This window comes from Diorhabda sublineata, chromosome X (genome assembly GCF_026230105.1).
Source record: "Diorhabda sublineata isolate icDioSubl1.1 chromosome X, icDioSubl1.1, whole genome shotgun sequence".
NCBI lineage: Eukaryota > Metazoa > Arthropoda > Insecta > Coleoptera > Chrysomelidae > Diorhabda > Diorhabda sublineata.
The window spans coordinates 12,768,092-12,791,664 of NC_079485.1; the positions used below are offsets into that span (position 1 = coordinate 12,768,092).

Below are 23,573 nucleotides of genomic sequence, written 5' to 3' on the forward strand. Positions count from 1 at the left end.
CGTATTCCTCCATTTTATGAAGTAGATACAAATGCATACTTAATTTTTATTGGTTTTGTCCCTTTCCATCGTGAGACTGGTACTCCTTTCTTCCTGTTTCGAAAGCTAGTATATCGTATTTTATCATTGTTTCTTTTTTATTCTGCCATTCTGTTTGGCGCATACTTATCCAAAATTACCATTGAAATATTAGTTTATTTCTGCTTTATATCTATTCCATATAGAGTGTTTATAAAAATAACATAATAAAAGCCTACTTAAACAGTTAACATTTGAAATAGTTTTCTATTGACGAAATACAAATATTTTCTATGACTGCCTATTAATAAAATATTTTATTATTCAATTTACCCTCTAATCGAACTAATATTGGTAAAAATAAATATGTTGATTATATTTGTTGAAAAAATGTTTTCACGGTGATACGAGTACAAAAAGAACTGAGAACAAACTTTGTACATGTACATGTACATTTAGGTCGCCGTTTCATAATATTGACATTTTAGTTCGCAGTAATGGTCTTTCTTTTGTAAATAACATAATTAAAATCAGTAATTGATATACGACACCTGAAGGAGAACTATAGAATTCTCAGAGAAGTGAATTAAATTGAACAATATGTAAAGTATTTAGAAAAGCCGTCGTTATTATTCAAGATCAATTAAATTTCATTTAGATTCTTCGCTTCTAGATAATTCGTAGTTTGTTAATTTTCTTTATTATGTCGCAATATAACATCAATATATTCCATAGTATGCTTCATAATTCACTTATGAAAACATGAGAACTTTCTGAAAAAGTGATAAAATACATCTACCTTCATTTCAAGAGGTGTTTATTTTACCATAATAGTTGTATCCAATTTCCACAGTCCTCCCTTAACAAAGAAATGGTAAAGTCGATAAGAGAAGTACCTCAGGCTTTTAAGGACCGCATCGTAGTGCTGTCCTTTATTGCTGGTATTAATCTATAGAAGACGACAGTTATTTACATCTCTTTGAAAATCGCCAAATTTATTATATTACATATTATATATTATACAGGGTGATTCATTAAGAATGTCCAATCTCTGAACTGTAGATTCTAGACCTCAAAATATGATGATTCTGCTCAAGATGCCTTAGAGATTGCTAGTTTCCGAGTTCAAAGTTTGAATTCAAATTTTGATTTTCGCAATAATTTTTTATGTTTTCACAATTTCTCTTTGAAAATTTACGAGATCTTTACGAAAGCGGATCATAAAGTGTATTAAAGTATATGGTGGGCATTTTGAGCATTTGATTTGAAGTTTTTTATTTTTGTTTACAAATTTGTATTGTTACATAGTTAAAGAATAATAAATTTTTTTATGAAAAAAATAAAATTTATTGAACTTTTTAGAAGCAAATTACTATAACCGATAACCGATTGAGTTACACGAATTAAAGAACTTTTTAATGTAGAATTTAACACTTTTTAACATTTTTTTATTATTTTAGTTGTAAGTTTAGCCTAAAAAAAGTTTACTTTGATTAAATTAACACAAACAGGAGTAACTAGCGCCTTCTATTAGCAATGTTAAATTAGAGTGCAAATTATGATTCCTCGTGCCAAAAAACGTAAGATTGCCAATTTTCAAAGATAAATTGTGAAAACATAAAAAATTATTGCGAATATTAAAATTTGAATTCAGACTTTGAACTCGGAAACTAGCAATATTTGCATAAGGCATCTTGAGCAGAATCATCATATTTTGAGGTCTAGAATCTACAATTCAGAGATTGGACATTCCTAATGAATCACCCTGTATATATATATATATATTGTATTGTATATATTGTATTGTATATATTGTATATATATTATATACGTTCTAAGGTGGTTATTCGTTCATTGGTAAGAAGTGATCCGATTCCGTAGTCTCAATCTGTCTACTTCACACTGGTTGATTCCAAGGCCTCAATCTGCCTATTCCTTGGAATTTCACCTCATGAAAAGCTGAAACAAAAAATAAAATATAAAATAAAAATAATATACTTACCATCGAGAACACTGTTGACACTAACACAATCACTGCTAGTCTTGGGCTCACAATTAGCACCAAAGTAAATATCAAATTTCAAGAGAAATGAGGAGTCAATATGTTCTCAGATTACTGTTAGATATTACAGGGTAAACTAGAGAAATGAAAAAAAAACATAGTAGAAAACAAACGTATTTGGAAAACACCATGATTACGATAATACGTATAAATTATATTATATCATAGGTTTTTGAAAGTATTCTTTAAAAATTGGAATCGAAATGATTAAATTCAACAAACTTGAAATTTTTCTTTAGTAAGGAAATACTTAATAGAATATATTCATCAAATAATCAGTTTGCTATAATTAAATTAATATTTTCTCATAAATTTTATATATTCTACATAGAGAAAGCATGTTTGACAAACTCCTTATATTGTTCAATTCATTCACTTTGAGCTTTTTGAAATGATAGATTTTCAAACATTCATCAAATTAACAGGTTCAGATGTCTAATATGTCCCTATACCCTACAAAAAAAGAAATCACCAGTCCCTTTAAAAGCAGGGTGACAATTTTCAAGATTTTTATCCTATAACAACTATTATATATCGTAAAAATAGATGCTTGAAGACCTGTAGAATGCTCTACTCAAAAACTAATACGCTTTTCTCTAATCGTATATAACACTACTCGTTTTGGAAATATTTGGAGTAATCTTGTACCCTCTTAGTCGTTAGAAAAAAATAATCTAATTGATATTTCACAACTTCGAATCTCTCCAAGAAAATTACATAAATATTATTCTGATCTATATTTAAAAGTGAACAAGTGTTTTTTTGTATTTTTGGTTACTTATTACCTACTTCTACTAAGAAGTTATAAAATGGCTTTGTAGAGCTAGAATTTGAAATTTTGTGTAGAATATTACTTCCGGTGATCAAACAATTGCACAATACCACATAATAAAATTTAAATCACAGCTTGACTTTTTATTCTTTCATTTATGATAATAGAAAAGTAATTCTACATCCATGCTTACAGATTGATACACCAGCCTTGTAGATACAGACAACAAATTAATGTATATCACAAAGCATGAATAACAAAATTGTTTCGTTCACAGTTGCGCAAACCAGTGTCAACTCTTTCGATACCCGGGGCTGTTAAAAATTCAAGCAGAGACTCAGGTGGGGGCAAAACTGCACAGGACGATCAAGGAATGGCGCTGCCAGGACATATGGACTATCCAAGGTTATATTTTATTTTGGTATAATAAGTTTGCTGAGCTCATTATAATTCACTTTTAATTTAAAAAACGAATTCTCAAACATTTAAAACGAAAATATATTTTTTTAATTGTTTTCATGATGTTTAGTGAGTGAATGGATACCTGATACCAAACTCAAATATAAAACAAACATATTATTTACTTATAGATAACCAATTCTGCCAAATTTTTCAACTAATGCGAAAATTGTGACTAGGTGATTATGTAGTTTAACAAAACAAAGAATCAGTATTAATTTTGTTTTCAAGTATACCAAAATACGGAGCTGAATTTTAAAAATTGAAAATAATTCTTTTACTTTCGAAATTCAAAGTAAACCAAGTATATATATATATATATATATATATTATATTTTACTCGTACCAAATAAACATCCATTGCTACTATTGACCAAACTTTAGCAGACAAAAAATGTGAAAACCCGCAAGATTTTGAAAATTTGTCAAATATTAACTCATTTTACTGCGATTACAAAATTATTAAATTTTCCAATCTACCTGTTAGATTTTTGTGGTAGCAGCATAGGTGGATTAGTGATTATTAGTTATTATTGTTCGAGAATTTACGGTGTTATTTCGATATTAAAAGTAGTAGATTTTATAGTGAAGCATTTTTTAGTGAAAATAATAGCCTAAAGTGAGTTATAATCGCCAAGGTGTCTTTGGCTTAGAGGTCGGATTGCTGGGTTGGGTGAAGCTGGGTTATCGATGAAAGAAGTTTTCAATAGGACCAACAGATCTTTCATACACTATAATGCAATATTGATAGACGTGGACTTAAGAAGACCAAGGTCAAAAGCTTTGAACATAATAATACCACCGCAGAACAAATACATTGTTGATTGAGCCTTTCGGCTCTCAGAGACAAAAACACAGCATTACCCGTTTACTCACTAAACCATGGTTTGAGAATTATGGAAGAATTAGTATGTGTTCAATTTATTGATTAATACGACGTTTTGGTTTATGTTCCTACCGTCCACGCTGGGTGCTACCTCCTATAACTGATGATAGCTATCCACTCTAGTGTAGAGGGAAAGTTCAGTGAGCTTAATAGTGAAATAACGTCATCATCAATAACGAATCCTGCTTTTTTCGGGGATAAACTATAATCTGAAAAGTGGCAGAAAACAGCGTGAATAAATACGGGATCTAGAATTTGAAAGAGGGCGTCATATGCTAGTCAGTACAATTCAAATAATATTTCTTTTGCCTCAGTTATCATTGTACTTTTTCCTTCAGCAAAAAAGTAAGGAATTACAGAAGTTACTAATACCGTAATCATATTAAGAAAATGAATTGGGGATTGATAAAAGATTCTTCCGTTTCTCACTATATTATTAAAAATACACTTAAGAATATTTAGAATTTGGAATATTTTTATAAATTGGTTATAGTCTTCTTATATATATATATATATATATATATATATATATATATATATATATATATATATATATATATATATATATATATGAAGACTATAACCAATTTATAAAAATATTTTACTTACATGGTTCAAGAAGAGTCGTGGTAGATAATTTCAAATTATTGACAACAGGCTATCTCTGCAATGTTGATCTTATTTAAATATAGAAGGGGTCCCGTAAATAGTATCGTTTTCCAATATTAACCTTATTTAATAAATAAAAATCTTGGTAAACCATTCCTTTGGGGTTAAATGAAAAAAATTGCATTCCCTTCAGGTTCAAATTTTTTCCCACGCAAGAATTTTGCCATAGACCTGAGTAATCTGACGGTGCAAGATCCGGAATAAAGATTGGATGTATTCGGAGTTTAATATCACCAAGGTGTTCAATCTTATTCGGCATTATATGATTTCTCATTTCTCAGTATATGATTTAGCATTGTTGAATAAATTTGGATATTTCTCCGATAAAACCATACCATCTGGAATGGATTTCGATGTACAGTTAACCTTCAGCTCAAATCGAATTCTGTTTGCGAAGGGTAATGGTACTTGTCCTTCTTCTAACAACTGCTTTTCTGTTCGAGTTGTTTGGATCAATTCATTTTTCATCGTAAATAACAATGCGTGTAATGAAACCTGACTTATACTTCAATCTCGATTAATTCCTGTGGCACTATTCGACAACTTTTATAAATCTTACCCAATTATTTTGGCTTGTACTAGTTTTGTTACACAGTTCAGCCTATTACCATAACATTAACTCCTTACACATTTTACACTTTGATGTGTGTTTCCATGACCTAACCAACTTTCTAGTGTAATAAAAAAGGTTTATGTAGTCTTCAATATAGGCAATTCATAATATGGGAAATTTATTATATGTCTATAGTGATATCTATTGTATTATTTAACTCAGGAACTCAATATCCAATATACTTCAAGCAACTGATGTTTATTTGTGGAGTAAAAATTATCACAAAATGAAAATTCATAAATATGTACTTGTACAGCTGTGGTTCAGTAAGGTTACACGAAGTTTATGTGAATATGAACACATTTTTAGATTAAATAAAGTACCGGTAAAATTAAGAATTTACTTCAATTCTTAGACTACGTAGCGAGAAAAGAACTGAGAACATGTAATATCTTAGACAACATGGATAGTCAAATTACGTTCAGACAAGCTAGCAGTACACAAGTACGGAATCTTTTATTTCGGGATGAAGAATTTTTTTGATCGTTTATTGGATATAAATAAAAGTAATAAAAACATTGAAAATTTTCATAGTCACGTTTTGAAATAAATAGTACTCGTGCTTCTAGTTCAAAGCAACAGTGGGATATAGAAAATTGTTTTTTTACACTTACATAACATGGTTTTGTCGTTCGATAACAAAAATATGATTTTCTCATTAGAGAAGGATTTTATTATTCCGAATACTCTCTCTGAACCTCATTGTACTTGTGATGCTCTAACTTTGGATTCCTTCTTAAAAGACTGTGGAAATAAGCTTCCACAATTGCTAATACCTCTTCTTTGTTCAACGGAAATAGTTTTGTGCGAATGAAATTTTAAAATATCAAAACAGATAAAAGAATATAGAAGATGTTGCGATAACTAATAGTAGAAGTCTACAATACAATAAAACTTGAATTTATTGTTTTACCAGTATAGAAGTTATTCATAAAAGAAGTTCCTTTCGCATCGAAACAACTGATTTTTGGGCCCGCATTAGAGCGGAAGTATCAGTTTCGTAACGCTACCTAGCCTCTTGTTTTGATTTAGGATCATAATGGTAGATCCAAGTTTCAACTACAGTTCAAAACTTAAGCAAACAATTCTTGTGAAATACTCCAAATAATAGGTATTGATTAAGTGCATACCTATGTATTTTTTACTAGCGTCAGCGAATGCGGCACCCATGTCATACGAATATTTCTGTAATCCAAGCCTTCACTCACAATATTGCTCACACTGTCTCATGAAATGAGGCTTCCACTGTTTTTTCAATGGTATAAATATGCTGAGATGCGTTAAATTTAAACAAATGAGAATATACGAATGAGTTGACCGATCGCTATATTTAATTGAACGACAGAAATTATTGTACAGTTGGGTACTTTCGAGGTGATCTTCCCATATAACATTTAATCACATATTTCCCTGTATGAAATTTAAATTAATGAAATATTCGAAAATACAAAAAACATTCAATTTGAAACAAAATATTAACTGATAATTTATCCTGAAAATGAAAAGGGTATTCTTTTCTAGGTTTATGGAAGAGAGAGGATTGAGTACGGGTTACAAAGGACCTTCTTCCGGAAGTTTAAAACACAAACCAAATGTTGGTTATAGACTCGGGCGGCGTAAAGCTCTATTTGAAAAAAGAAAGAGGATTAGTGACTATGCCTTAGTTATGGGAATGTTCGGAATTATAGTCATGGTCATAGAGAATGAACTTTCAAGTGCTGGTGTTTATCGTAAAGTGAGGAAGCATTTTATTAAATCGCATTGAATAATTTAGTGGGTAAACTAAAAAGCATAATTGTTTACACATCTATACTATCCACATTAGTAATTATGTATCCCCACATCCAGTATTTCCCTTCGCTTTTGCTATTGTTTTAATTATAAGAAAATTTTTCACTAAAATATAGGGATTATTGTAGTTTTGGACTGCTTGATTTTGATAGTCACCAATTTCATAACATTAAATTGTATTTGAAACTTAGAATCGTTGCCTGTATAGTATTTAATAGTTATTAGAACAGTTCTTCTTGAGAAATGATTGGATTTGTTGCTGAAAAATGGGTAGTAAAACTGTACTTCCAAAAAACGAGAAAATTATTCTTTCCAATGAATTCCCCATTCGAACTCATGAGTGGGTGTGACATTAATTATTGAAATGCCTTCTAATATCAGAAGTTCAGGATATGCCAAGTTATATACGACAATTGCAAAATGTATTGATTGGGGGTAAAAATCCCGACACCAAAAAAAAATAATATTAGCATGAGATTTCACTCAGATAAAAAATTATTCGTGGACAAAATATGAAAATGAAAATTTATGAAGAATGAATGAAGCAAGATGAAAAGATCCTAGAAAAGCTATCATGGAAATTAAGTCTCAGAAAATGGTAAAATAATAAATACTTTTACTAGCTCTAAAGTGGATTAATCGACAGATCGTTACTAGTATTCAAATTGGAATAAATTGAATTTTAAAGATATAAAATCTAATGTTCACAAAGAATATCATCACCAAACCTCGCAATCCATTATACTATACTATACTTTTTTTATATAATTTATTATGGTCCTCTATCACTTTTGTTATTTTGTCATTATTTACGTTTCTGGTTTCTTTTCCCTACAGTTTATCATACCCAGTACTCCTATTTCTTCGTTTATTTGTTTCTAGAGCCTTTTGGGATCTACTTTCTTGACCGTTTGTTCTCTTCACCTGATATGTCTCAACTCCTTAATACTTTATGCTTTCTATATCTCATATTTTCTTCAACCATTTCTAGTTCTACATTTTTCGAAAGTTTTCTTTGTTATTTCTCTTTCTTGTGTTATATTCGTTGGACATATTAAAATTTCATTATCTTACCCTAGCTTACTTTCTCCTATTTTTTCACTTACAGCAAATAATGCATACTATTCCTTAAAAGTAATTTGAAGCTTTAGATAATTGCAGGTATTACTCAACAAAAAAATTTCCAGAGAATCAACAGCTTTTTAAAATTAATTATATTGTTCCTAGAAAGAGGTGCCAGTGAATATTATAAAGTTTAATGAATTTTCTAAAAAGAAATATTTTGTTGTCAACTCGCTTGAAAACAAATTATCTTCTTCCATCAATCAACTTAAATCAAATCCCGTTTAGATGTAGCAGCTAAAAAAATAAATAAGTGTATTATATTTTCGACCAGTGCAGTAGGATTCACGACATACTAGTTGATGAATTTCTTTCCAATTAATCAGAATATTCTTGCAGGATGAATTTTATTCAATTGCGCTCAAAACACTGATATCTGTTTCAACTGTGATTCTTCTTGGTCTAATTGTAGCCTATCACGCTTTAGAAGTACAGGTAAGTGTTTTCTGAAATGTATATTTTTTTGTTCAGTCCGTGGTAAACTATCAAAAGTGTTAGCCAATATTTTTGCACAATATTCTTATTGTGAAATAATATTGAATATCCCCTTTAAATCCAAACATATTTGACAACAAAGAATGATTCAAAAAAGACCAATCTACATTCAGTAACACTTTCAAAGGACTCAAAATGAACTCAAACTCAAACGATTTCAACTTCATAGGCATGGATATTGCAAAGTTGAAGAATTGCTACAATTAGTAAAATTTATGTTAATTTTTTTTAATTTATCTTTTGTTGCTCGTGAAAACATGACAAGCAATATATCATACGCCATAGTTTTCTTCTCACGGTCATATCAAACTTCACATTTCATTTGTCGTTCAACCATTAATTCTCTATATAATCTTTTGCCAAATTATTCTCCGTTTTAATGCTAGACTCCATACTGACACGTAACTGAACTGATCGCAACCACTCCAATGAGGGAACTGTAAAATATTGCGCCATACTAATCCCATACAAGGAAAACATAGAGCAAAACTCGCTCAAACTTCTATTCAATCAATGCGCAATTTTTCAATATTATTTCTACACCCCTAATAATATTGTGCAGTCGTCTTTATTGTGCAATATTATTGTTGATGAGCCCCTCCTAAATCTTGTAACAATCGATTACATCGGGTTTATTTGAATTTTGCCCTGATTTATGAATGGTTTATAATACTTCCTAGAGGCACTGGGTGTATTAAAAAATGGCTCTCGGCTATATCTTAAGAAATTATTATAACTTATAACAAATTTCTAATAACTATTGTATGATTTCAGCTCTTCATGATAGATAACTGTGCGGATGACTGGCGAATCGCGATGACATGGCAAAGAATATGCCAAATTTCCATGGAGTTAATAATATGTGCCGTACATCCAATTCCGGGACACTATTTGTTCGTGTGGACGACAAAATTAGCTAATAAAAATGGCGGTATCGGAAGAAAGTGTGTTCCATACGACGTGCCACTGTCGTTGCCGATGTTCCTGAGACTCTATTTAATTTGTCGAGTTATGTTATTGCACAGTAAATTGTTCACGGATGCTTCTTCTCGGAGTATAGGTGCGCTCAATCGAATTAATTTTAATACTAGATTTGTTTTAAAGACTCTTATGACTATATGTCCTGGTACGGTGCTTCTAGTCTTCATGGTTTCCCTTTGGATTATAGCCAGTTGGACATTAAGACAGTGTGAAAGGTGAGTAATATCTAATAACTGCATAATATTTCCTAAAAAAATGTAAATGTGCTCAGATTAATTCGTTAAACCGATCTGCATGTTATATCGATCTACATTTTATTTTTTTTCTTCTCAATCACTCTTCTCGGGCTTTGATTCTTTTGCTACTTAAGTTACGATGGTTCTCATTGTTCTAATGTTCTCAATATATTCTTGTTCTCGTAGGGAACTTTGTATCTATCATGTGTTTTTCATATTTCATTTCGTTAATTTTACTCTATAAGATACCTGAATACATAAATACTGTCACCACTTTGAATCGCAGCTCTGAGGACGAATTAATTGTATCTTTTCGCATCCTATTAATATTGATGTTACCAAGAGAATTACCAATCATGATATGGGTTGCAGGATTTGAACGCATGAGTACTGATGCTAAGCCAAAGCATAGTAATTTGGTTATACTGGAAAATATTAAAAACATCCAGATTATTCTTATCTTTATCTATTAAATTAAAGCTGCGCGAAATATCTGAGTTTTAAGATATCTATATCTCGATATCTCTATGGGAATGCTATCTCCAACATTAACACAAAAAATAAAAACATGCATCGATTGATAATCCTGAGTCAACTATTGAATGATAAGCTATTCATCCTTGGCTATAATGGCAAAATTTAAAAAATACCCATATTGTGACTGGATCCAATAAGATGTAACACGTGTTCCAAGGTAATAATTGAGAATAGAAAACGCGTCTTTTTTCAAAGATAGATCATTTTTGAGGAATTTTAATGTATTATTGATCACACCGGTATATCATCAACCGAAGCTAATCCAGCTGTTAATATGTTATTTAGAAATATCTTGTACGAGACCTATATAAAGTATACAAATAGCACATAAAATAGTTACCTTCATATTTACTGCTGAATCGCATAAAATTTAGATCCACAAAAACAGCTCCACCACTAAACCTGTTGGAATATACATTTACCATTCCAGTTGCTTTTATCATATGAAAGAACATAAATTTTTTGTATATCTCTGACAATTTTTATTTCCTTTTAAGACTCGCCACAGTGAAGTAACAACTATGAGTAGCTACAATTTTAACGTGAAGTTTTTTCGATTTTCATCGTAAATTACCTTTTAACGATCTAAACGGTATTCCACACTGACTTACTTTACCGCTATTCGAATCAAGTGAATGGAATCCTATCGAAAGCAAAATCAGCTTAGTAAGGCCAATTTTCCATCAACGCACACTAATCCGATTTTACAGGAACCAGAATAAATTATCGACGAAAATTGGCATAGTTTCACCAATTTGGATTAAATGGACAGTATAAGAAATTTTCAATGTTCAATTTTTGTATTATGAAGCTTGAAAATATAAATACGTGATCTTGTATTAATTCAAAATAATAATATAATTTCATATTATATTGATTCATCTCCATGTTTAAATTTGGTTGATTGTTTGATGTTTCTGTTTTTCACTTCATTTTTTGATTTTGACATGTGGATAATAAAACTGAAGAATAATTGATCACAGCTAATGTGAACAAGAAAATAGGGAAAAAACTAATTTTACCAGAAATTGGAGAGCACATGATAAGAAATAAGATACTTTATTTCTCGCCCGAATTGGGAAAAAGAGAATGGCGTAGAGAAGTGGTAGGAGTCTATATGATTTCACAGAAAACCGAAGTTCTTTGGAATTTTGCCGCTGCCACAAGTGCATATAATTGAACATAAGAGAAACCACGAGTAAACATAAATGCAACCAAGTAAGCCAGACGGGAATCATCGACGAAGTTAGAATTACAGATTAATTAAGACTTTAACCACTACTTAATCATAGCTCATCGTAAGATAAAAAAATGAGAAGAAAAAACAAAAGACTATGAAACAAAAGTGATAAATATAAATGCATTAACAGAAGCAAGAATTAACTATTATTTTTACAAAAGGGATTAGAAATTAAACTGAAAAAGAATGAAGTCTAAACATATCGAATAATGCAACAGAACACCGACAAAACTTATAATTTATAAAAATATTTAAAAAATAATACACAGTAACTTTGTTCAAGTATATATATATATATATATATATATATATATATATATATATATATATATATATATAAGGTGAAGATAAGCAAAGAAACTATTTATAAGGGAAGAAATGAATAGATGCTAGTAAGTGAAATAGTAAGAGAGAAAAAAGAGTACAAAACCCAGGTATAAATATCTAAGACAAGTAAAAACCCAAGATACTTATGGCAGACGAGTAGAAATAGATCAGATATTACACCGAACCGTATCAACATGAAGATACATATCCTTGCAGAGAAGATAGAGTCCAAAATACGCAATATGATATTATTGTTAAAGCAAGGAGGACCATGTGTCATGGGAGAATTCAAAAATTGTTAGTAAGTATCTGGGAATAAAAATATAAACCGAAAGAAGAATCATATACGAGGATGTATTGATATCTAGTTAGCCTAGACCAGTTACGCAATTAATTAAAAGAACAAAGATGTCCACCGAAATTGTGAAAATCGAAAAATTGGAGCATCGAGCCATCATCAAGTACCTGTATTTAAAAAGGTTAAGAGATAAGCAGATTTACGACTATATGCTTAATACCCTTGGTGATCAATGTCCTTCGCAAGCGACCGTGAAAAATTGGACTGCAAGCTTCAAAAGTGGTAAATTTTCCATTGAAGATGATGACCGATCGAGAAGGCCAGTTTCTGTGTCAGTCCCCGAAAATATCGATGCAGTTCAAGACATGATTTCATCAAACCGTCGAATTGGGCTAAAACGGATATCTGAAGCACTGATTATTTCATACAAACGCGTTCATCATATAGTTCACGTCAATTTGGACATGGGAAAAATTGCTGCAAAATGGATCCCCAATGTTTGAATGTTGACCAAAAGCGTGTAAGGCTAGAAGTATCGCGTTCGATCTGTGCTCGATTTGAAAACGATGTAGACTTCTTAAGCCGAATTGTTACTATGAATGAGACTTAGGTACATTTCTACGATCCAGAAATAAAGCAACAATCGATGGAATGGTGACACTCGGGTTCTCCAAGACCTAAGAAGTTTCGTGTCCAAAAATCTGCTGGATAAGTTCTTGCTTTAGTTTTTTGGGATTGCCATAAGGGTAGAACAATAACTGGGGATTATTATTCGACATTACTGACCACTCTACAGGAAAAAAATAAAGAGAAAAGACGCGAAAAGCTATTCAAAGGCGTTTTATTTTTGCAGGACAACGCCCCTGCACACAAATCTCATGTTGCCATGCAAAAAATTCGTAATTTAGGGTTTGAATTACTAGAACACTGGTAGACTGAAATAAACTAATTGATCAAATTATGGTAAATTTGGCTGAGGTTTTTTATATCTTGTCTATCATTCACAGAATATTTATCTTCTTTTATGTGTATCATTTCTTTGATTTATAATTTTTGGTAGTTCGTGTCTTGAGCTAAAATTTTTGTTTTTTTTTTAAATCGAATTCATCAGTTTTTTCATATTTATGTAGAGCAGTCGATGCATTTTTGTTGTATTTGTGTCCATTTATTCTGTTTTCTAAGTATTGTGTAGTCATTCCTATATAATTTTTGGGATAATTCAGACATGGTATCGAATATATAATATTTGATTACTTAGTGTCTTTAGTTTTGTTTTTAGTGTAGTGAATAGTGGTGATAATGTGTTGTATGATCTAAAACTTATATTGTTGTTATGTTTCGATAAAATGTATTTCAATTTTTCTGATAGTTGGTTTGTATAGGGGAGTACTTTTTATGTATATTTTTCTTTTGTGTAGGTGGATGTATATTGTTCTTATTTTGTAATTTATATGTGCATTGTCGGATTCTATTAATTTGATTTTCTGGATATTGATTATTCTTCAAAATATTTTTGAGTATTTCTATTACTTCACGGTGATATTCTGGAGAAGTTGATTTTAATGCTCTATCTGTTAATCTTATAACGACGCTGTTTTTTTGTGATTTGGGATGGCATGAGTTACAATAAAGATATCTTCCCGATCATGTTTATTTTGTATAATATTTAGTTTTTATTTTATTATTGATTTTAATAAGTGTCATGTCTAAAAAATCCATTTTGTTGTTGTTTTCAATTTCAATATACAAGTGAATTGGATAATTGGGTTATATTTATTAAAGTTATCAAGGAATGTATTGCATTTGTTAATAGGAATTAATCCTAAACAGTCGTCAACGTATCTTCTGAAAAACACTACATCAATATCCATATCATCCGTATCTTCTCTTCTACATATTCCATATAAAAATGAAAACGAATTACCATATAAAATATCAAAAGAAACCGACATAAGTCGTACTGTCGTTACGTAACGTAACGTAACTGGGGTTACGTTAAAGAACGAGTGTATACAACACCCGCGACTACTAAGGAAGACATGAAGAATTGAATTAAGGAGGTTTTCCGAACTGCTGATATCAATATGTTACATCGTGCTAGTAGAGCTTTTGAAGATCGCATACATTATTGTATGGAAGTAAATGGTGGTCATTTTGAACATTTAATAAAATAGTTATCTGAAGTTTTTAGTTCTTTCTTATTTGTTATTAGTTATTTTTGTTTAATTTGTTTATTTTGAGTTGAGATACCCTATTCATTTTATTACAGTATTTAAAGGTATAAAATTACTGGTTGATTTTATCACAAAAACTAGAAGTATTTTAAACGTCACATTCAGTGTTTACTTGTTAAAAAGATGAATATCTTTAAATCATAAACTAAAAATGCAATTTTCTTAAAAACAGTCAATTTTAGAGTGTACATTATTAGGTATAATTTGAAGGGATAAAATAGTTTTATAGGATGGAAAAATAATATACTGGATGTTCCATTTAAAGAAATGATGTTTTTGCTATTTGCTATACATACATAGTGCACCAATTTTCGTCAAATCTTCATATTTTTCGCTCTAACTAGGCAACGTCACAATTTATGGGAAAACAAAAGACAGGGCTAGATGCATAATTTTACGCTAAATTTGATGGTAAACAAATATTTAAAAAAACTTTACTTCATGTTATCACGCTTGGGCTGAACACCCTATAAATCTCAATATATTTTAGAAATGTATATCTGAGTAAATATAACAAATTTTATACAATTTTTTTTGTATATTTTATCTTTTATCTTAAGTAAGTTATTGCACTAATGGACCACCCAGTATATATATATATATATATATAAACGTTCTTGATTTTAGGTTTCTTTTGTTTTAAAATTAGTTAAGATAAATAAAGATTCAAGATTAATTGTTATTTATAAGAATAAAAGATAGTGTCCTGACGATACAGAGTGACTGATTAGGTAATGTCTCTCGTTCGGTCTCCTAAATTAACGCTTTTTTAAACATCTAAATAGTAGAGTGTTGTTAATTTTAACTATTGTTCTCAGGTTCCATGATGAGGAACACGCAAATCTTCTTAATGCAATGTGGCTTATAGCTATTACCTTCCTCAGTGTAGGCTTCGGAGACATTGTTCCTAACACTTATTGTGGAAGGGGAATCGCAGTCAGTACAGGTATAATGGTAAGTTTTTCAATACATATAATAAATATACACTGTTAAATATATTGGAATACGGTCCACCATCTAATGCGAGAAGTATATAGTTAAATCGTGGAAGTGATAAAGTAAAATTGTAAATAAAGTAATAATCTATAATTACCAGAAAGTTCAGAAATATTTTTTGTAAGTGCAAGTTGTCATATATTACTGGTGAGTAATTCCGAAACTTTAATATAAGAGATATAAAAAAAATCAGGATTATTAATATCAATAATCCAAATATTGATAAATATCAACACAAAAAAGTGATAAACAAATATCATTTAAAAACCAATAAAAATAAAAATCCAAATAAAAATATAGACGCGGAATGAATTCAAATAGAATAGCAAAATTAAACCACAATAACGTAGTTAAACGAGTTTTGCCAGCCCGGGTAAGTTTTGGGGGCTGAATCGAGAAGGTGCTTAGCGAAACTGAACGGGACGCGGAACTCGTTAAGGTGCGTTAAGCAAAATAAAAGAAAATGAATGATAAAAATGAAAAGGACGATATGGAAACAATAGAAGGAATGTTCTTACAGATAAAAGGTAGTCTCAAAAGCATAGAAGAATAAAAAGAAAAAAATTATAGATGAATTAAAACAAGAAAATCAAAGGCTTAATCAAATAATAGCCGAAAAAGAAGAAAGACTGGAAAATGTAGAAAGAGAAATGAGGCGCGATAATGTAATAATTCAAGAAATCGAAAATGGGGAAAATGAAAGTCAACAAAAAATAAAAGAAAAGATTGAATTCATAATGAGGAAAATAGAAGTAGAAGTCGACCTGGAAGCTGATTTAGTAGAATGCTACAGAATAGGAGGATTTAAAATAAACAAAAAGAGACCAATTACAGTTAAAATCAAATAATTAGAAATATGAACCAAGCTAAAAAACTCAAATGTACCAATATATGGATTAACGAAGACTATTCAAAGAAAGTGCAAATAGAAAGGAAAAAGTTGTTACCTAAGGTGAAATTAGTCAGAGAACAAGGACACAACGCAAGGCTCAAATATAACAAATTAATTGTAAATAACAAAATATATGGAGTAGAGGCATATATGGAGGAAAAGTCGAGAGAAAACGACGACAAGAAACGTGCAGCCAGCGATCTTTACCCAGAAAATGGAAGGGGTAATAAAGAGAAGAAGTCAAAAAACTAGTAATTAATGAAAATAGCATTGATATATTGGAAGTCGACAACGCAATGGAATAGATAATGGCTAAAGGAAAAAACAAGAAAAACAAATGGAACGATGTAGTGAGAATGGCACCATGGAATATCAGGACAATGCTGGCAATGGGAAAAATGGAAGAAATTGCAAAGGAAATACAAAATAGACATATTGGCACTCCAAGAAATACGAAGGAAGGGAAAAGGACAAATAAATGAGGAGATAAGAAATATAATCTATTTTATGGCGGAGAACATAAACAAGGGAGGAACGGTACAGTTTTTATGATCAGCAAAAGAATGAAAAGAAATGTTCTAGAATACGAAGTTATAAGTGGGAGAATATCAAAGCTAAGAATACAAAAAAGTATAGCAAATATAACAATAATTAATAGTTATGCATCAACAGAAGAAGCGAAAGACCAAGACAAAGATGAAATCTATGAAAATCTGGTTAAGGTATGCGAAGACGTCACAAGACATGATACATGATATGAATGCAAAAATAGGAAAAGAAGACTATTTAAGAAGTGTGACAGAAAAACACACCCTACACGAAACAACTAACAATAATGGAGGGCGAATATGCAGTCTAACCGAGGAATTCAAGATGTATATTAGTAGCACTAGCTTTAAACATAAGACAGAACATAAAATTACGTGGATGATACCAGGTAGTGGAAACCAAATAGATCACGTATTAATATTAAAAAGGAGATCAAAAATGATACAAGATGTAAGATCATACAGAGGAACAGGTGTTGAGACTTATCATCACTTAGTTATAATCAAAATTAAATTGAGGATGGTAAATATAGTGAACAAGGCGATAAAAATCAGAAAATGGAATGTGCAGAAATTGAAAACGAGGGAGAAAGAATACGAAAAAGAAATAGAAAAGCAACTACAAAAGTGTTTAAGAAAAGTGTTATAAATGCAAAGCAGAAAATCATTGGTACAAAAGATATTAGAAAAAATAACGATTGGTTTGACACGGAATGTACAATGAAAATTAAAGAGAAAAAAGAAGCTAGTTTGAAATGGATGAGAACTATGAAACAAGATGATTATAATATATATATATATATATATATATATATATATATATATATATATATATATATATAGAAAAACAGGAGAGCACAAAGATAATAAAGAGAATAAAATGGCTAAACGATAGTATGGACAACTTGGAAAATGACAATAAAAATAATGTAAAATTATATCAAGATATAAAGAAACAAAATAGAAAACGAAATACAACAAATATTGATGAAAGACAATGAAGTCAGTATTTCAAAAAATTATTAACGGAAGAACACAGTGAATACGAAGAAGATGATATAATTGACAATGGTACCATAATAGAAAGTGAAGCAAAACCGACGGAAGCGGAATGCAATGACATAATAAACAAACTGAAACACAATAAAACAGGAGGACCAGACGAATTAGTTGATGAATTAATAAAATATGGAGGAGATAAACTGAGGTACAAGATATTCAAGATAATAGAAAGAGTATGGGAAACAGAAGCAATGCCAAGAGAGTGGTCTACTAGATTGATTATACCTGTACTGAAGGGAGGAAATCCCAACATATGTAATAATTATAGAGGTATTAGTTTGCTTAATACCGTATACAAAATACTAACAACATTAATAAATGATAGACTGAAAAAGGTAGTGGAACACACCTTCACCTATGCTATCACTCACTGAGTGTGATTACTATGTTATTTCCTTTCGAGGAGAAAGATTAGTATTTGAAGTGAAATTTCGTCAAATCCGCTAACATGGTAATGGCCAGGCTTAGCCTGGACGCCTCAGCATTCCCACTATAGAACGTTAGAGCTATAATCAAAATTGTTAGGGACAGCCATTGAATTGTTGCTAGTAAAAATTCTAAGGATGCCAGCATATCAATTGACTTATGCCCTACAATTTTTTCGTAGGTTTTGTCTGATTGCAATATTTATCATAAAGTGGTCTAATATTGATTGGAAAAATTATCAAAATGCCCAGAAGAAGTAGTATATGGTTATGACGTCAAAACTAATGACAAACATTCCATTGGAAGCGGTCAGAATAGTCAATAGCGAAAAATGATAATCGGACAAATATGAAAGTTTGGCTCAATGTTTTCTTCGAAAACTGCTTGGTCATTAAGGAATATTTCAAGTCAAAGTAATAATTTTCGTGCATGTAAAAAGCTCATTTTTCTGAAACTCATTTTGTTTTTACATTTGTACTAGAATAAATTAGCTAGTTATTTTTAGTCCCAGAATATGTGGTTTGATGGATGACTTACTTTTTTTGTTATTCCGTATGTAATGCAAAGAAGTCTGGAGATGGTCAATCAACTTAAAAAACGGTAGTCCGAATTACATACAATTAGAAGCAGAATTATTATGACGTTGAATTTAGATTTGGTATTTGCAATGTGCAATGTTATTTGACAGAATCAAATTGACAGAAAGGGCTTAAATAAAATATTGAAAACTCTGGAAACAATTTGTTGTCTCATTAAAATTACTTTCACATACAGTGTTCAATCAAATTACTGAAACTACAGAATTAATAGTCTCTTCTGATTGAGTCGAAAAAATAAACTGTAATGCTTTTCTTATTTATTTATACAATTTATATTCGTGGGGTGAATTGATAGACACTGTCTCTGACGTTCTTTATTTATTTAAATATTATAATTAATAAACTTCTTATATATCCCAAAATAAATTTCAAACGATCTAAAAAAAACAAATAAGTAAATAGACCTTCCTAGAAATTATTCAATAGAAACACTGTAAATAAGGTAAAGATGGCGCCTTCACCGAATTTCAGAATTCCACTATATCCAAGCAGGCACAGCTTCAGAACGGAGATGATTTCCTAACATTACCCCCTCTTATATGCAAGTTCTTCCTGGAACTGATGGCTCGGGACTGAATGTTTAAATAGGCAACTGGACCCATTTCTGCACTTTCCGGTCATATGAGCATCTTTTTCATTAAGTACTGATGATCAGGCGGATAGTTACAAATTAATATGTGAGCCCCGGTGTCCTGGAATATCACCTCCACCTGTGCCTAACGACTCGCCAACCCAACTGGCTACTTGCTATCTTGGTCATAGCCAGTTTCTTTACGTTGACTTTCAAAACATGGTCGCGGAAGTTTTGAAGCGATTACCACACATTGCGGTAGGTGTATTGATTTTTAAATTCATTTTTGATTGCCAGGTAAAAGATGTACCGCGAACCATGTTTGATTCTCAGCGTCTTGATTGGAGCAGGAATCTGTTCATCAAGTTTCTCCTATTGACCAGCCTTCTTCCGGAAGACGGTTGCTAATTCTTGTGGTTTCTTGATACCGACAGGGATATTGCAGGCTAGCGAATAATTTTCTGGCAGAGTGAATAAATCTTGTTGTTGTTCTGTAGCAACTCCATATCTAGCTTTGCCAATACCCCGTACGCACCCATAAATTTTTCGAAGGCAGGTTCAGGCTCTTCTCGCAACTGGTTCACTCCTTCCTGTAGGTCGTAGTTTCCTTCACACGGCCCCAGTAGATTTAAGTGGACTACTTTCGATTTGCCATTGGGGATCTTGGTTATGCGATAGATGACATAATTAACCCTTTTCTTAATTATGTATGGATCTTCCCATGGTTTTTGTAATTTTGGAGAAAACTCTTCTCTCCTTGTCAGGCTGTGCAGCCATACTTTATCTTTTTGTATGTGTCTTCCGTGTCGTATCGTTATTTCATTCAGTCGCTCGCAACTTGAAGATTCGAGCGAACCAATTAATGTATGTCGTCCATTCTCCTTCTCAATAGGATCACATAATCTTCTCCCCCTAGGTCTTCTTGAGTTCTACAATCAAATTCTAGGCCACAAAAAAGCCTCCTTTCATGTCCAAACTGGATTTTCACAGGTGTTTTACCGATGGATCCATTAATAATAGATAGATAAGCCATTGCAAAAAAGGATAGATACTGATCCCAATGTCTACTTCGGCTACAGTTATGGACTTTTGAATCGGGAGCGAATAATTTTCGACCAATGTCTGTCGTCTGAAATGGTCCAGCGATATCTAAAGCAATCCTGTCAAAAGGATTTCCAACATTATACTGTTTCATGGGTGCCTTTCTCTTGTGATGTGGTGTATTACTCGTAGCGCAAATCATACATTTCTTACACCAGTCTGTCATATTTTCGGACCATTAACGGACTCGATGAAGGGTTTTCTTCACTCCCGGATGACCTCCCGAAGGACTGTCATGTAATTTCTTGAGTACTTCGCCTACTCTCTTTCTTGGAATGACTAGCTGTCTTCTGTTTTCGGAACCACCATCATTCTCAGAGATTCTTTTTAAAAGGCCCTCTTCCAAGACAACCGATTCCCACTGAGCCCAATACGCCGATTTTCTTTCTTTCATTGCCGAAGCATTTTTAGGTGAGGATCATTCTCCAGATCTTCTTTGATCCTTGTGGGTGATCATTCTTCGTTGACCACAGTAGCTCTTGAAACCACGGCTTTCTTTGATTCGGATCTATTTTGAAATTTGAAATGATTCAAAAGAAACAAAGTAAATAAACTGCTTGCTATTAAAACTTATATAAAACAAAGATCAAACGAATTCCGGGTATTTCATCAAATGCGGAGGTTTCACCGGGAAGCTGAGCTGGAAAAGATATATTCCAGTTATTTTATACACTATCATCTCACTAAACTTCACTCCCTTATCGTCGTTCCACCTTTTCCTACCAATATGTACTCAATAAAATTATTGTTCTACCTATCTCATCGATTCCTCTCAGTTGAGATAACCACAATATCCATTTATCCATGCAACTAGTTTTATAACCTTTTCTAATTTTGTAGGAAAGATGTATTTTATTTTGATAACTCAATGTAAATCATGAACACAATGACTACCATTACTTCAACATATAATTATTATGGAGGATAGAGGTAAGGAGAACCATCTCTATGCTACAGAAAGTGTCCATCAAATTTTTTACGTTAGGGAGGCGCTACTATCCCATGAGTGTAAATTTTAAATAAAGCGACGATTCTAATCATTTAGACTGAACTGAACGATCATATGATATCTCGTCCGACAGGAGCGCCATTCTGGTCAAATTTTGAATTATAATTTACCGTCTACAAGCGGACAGTATTTAAGCTAAGCCCCCATATGAGATGGTACTCCTTACCTCTACCCTCCAAAATAATTATACTGTGTGATGTGCGTTTAACAACCGATTTTAGATACTGAATATAAACTTTGCAACTAGAATTCTAACCTTCAGTTCACTTCATTGTTTATTGTGCTGCCTAATTATTTTCATAAAAATTGACGTGATATGTGGGTATACATTATTCTACATTGATATTTACTTTGGTAAAAATGAGCAGTCTTTTTTAATTTGGCTTCCTCCATATTTGACATCTAAAAGATACAACTAGTGGTTTATATATTCTTAAGAAGTAGTTATTTTATGTTTCTGATGAGCTTTATTTTTAAATCAGTTAATTTCAAAATTTGGAGGACGTATTTGGTTTCTTCTTTCTGCTATTTCCAGCATATAATTTACAATTGTTTTGTTTCTTGTACCCATTTTTATATCATAACTTCAACATTTTGTATTATATATATATATATATATATATATATATATATATATATATATATATATATATATATATATATATATATATATATATATATATATGTTCAGAATTTATCACAGTAAACTCTGGGCATTTTTGTGAAAAGGAGATGCAATGGTCTAAAAATAAGCTTCGTTTTTTATTTAATATAATATAAATAATAATTTAATATAATAAATTTGTCAAGACATGATTAACATTTGAAGGTAGTCTTCAGTAGCTCTTGATTATCTCCCATTTGAGGACCCTGTGTAGTTATAGGTGAAAAAGTGTTTCACAACAAACATACTCGTAATATACTGCAGGTGTGCAGTTTGTAATTATATTATTACTATTGTCACAATGTCATTACCTTCTAAATGATATTGATTTTCTATTTTCAGGGAGCTGGTTGTACAGCCTTATTAGTAGCAGTAGTATCAAGAAAATTAGAATTAACTAGAGCGGAAAAACATGTACATAATTTTATGATGGACACGCAGTTGACGAAACGGGTAAATAATTTATGTCTTTGTCACGCAGATAGAATGTTAATGACAAAAAGATCATTCATTAACACAAAAACATGCTTTCGCGGAGTGTTTAAATGTGTTATGTGAATTTATTAATGTGTGTCCATGCTTTGATCACATGAGTTTTTATATCAGCTAATATATGGAACAAATTTGAATCGTGAAATTGATTGATCGTGTCTGGAACAAGAACATTATGAATTATGAATAGACTGTAAAAAATAGTGGAGTATTTTTAACTGGTCCATAATTAATTCGCTTGATAATATGAGAAGTACGGACAAATATACGAGGCATGTGAGAAAAGTAATGGGACTGAGTTTTTAATTTACCAAAGCTTTTATTTTTATCAAATGTTATTACGGCGGAGTCCTTGTTCCCATCCTAAGTGGCCGCTGGCACTCTTCATTAGGATTTACTGGAAATATTCGAGTTTTTTATCGTTTTCCAGAATTTCAAGTGTTCTCTTTTTAGTTCCGGAAAAAAATAGGCAC

At 31.3% G+C, this 23,573-nt stretch overlaps 1 protein-coding gene across 1 annotated transcript in view; it reads left to right on the forward strand.

Moving 5' to 3' along the window:
- The window catches only part of LOC130451133 (small conductance calcium-activated potassium channel protein), a 110,853-nt gene that overhangs the window by 81,346 nt on the left and 5,934 nt on the right, over positions 1 to 23,573 (forward strand). Inside the window, exons 6-11 of the mRNA XM_056789951.1 lie at positions 3,130 to 3,257; positions 7,001 to 7,214; positions 8,732 to 8,827; positions 9,662 to 10,083; positions 15,559 to 15,694; positions 22,951 to 23,061. Coding sequence (XP_056645929.1) covers positions 3,130 to 3,257; positions 7,001 to 7,214; positions 8,732 to 8,827; positions 9,662 to 10,083; positions 15,559 to 15,694; positions 22,951 to 23,061 — 1,107 coding nt within the window. The remainder of the gene's footprint in view (positions 1 to 3,129; positions 3,258 to 7,000; positions 7,215 to 8,731; positions 8,828 to 9,661; positions 10,084 to 15,558; positions 15,695 to 22,950; positions 23,062 to 23,573) is intronic.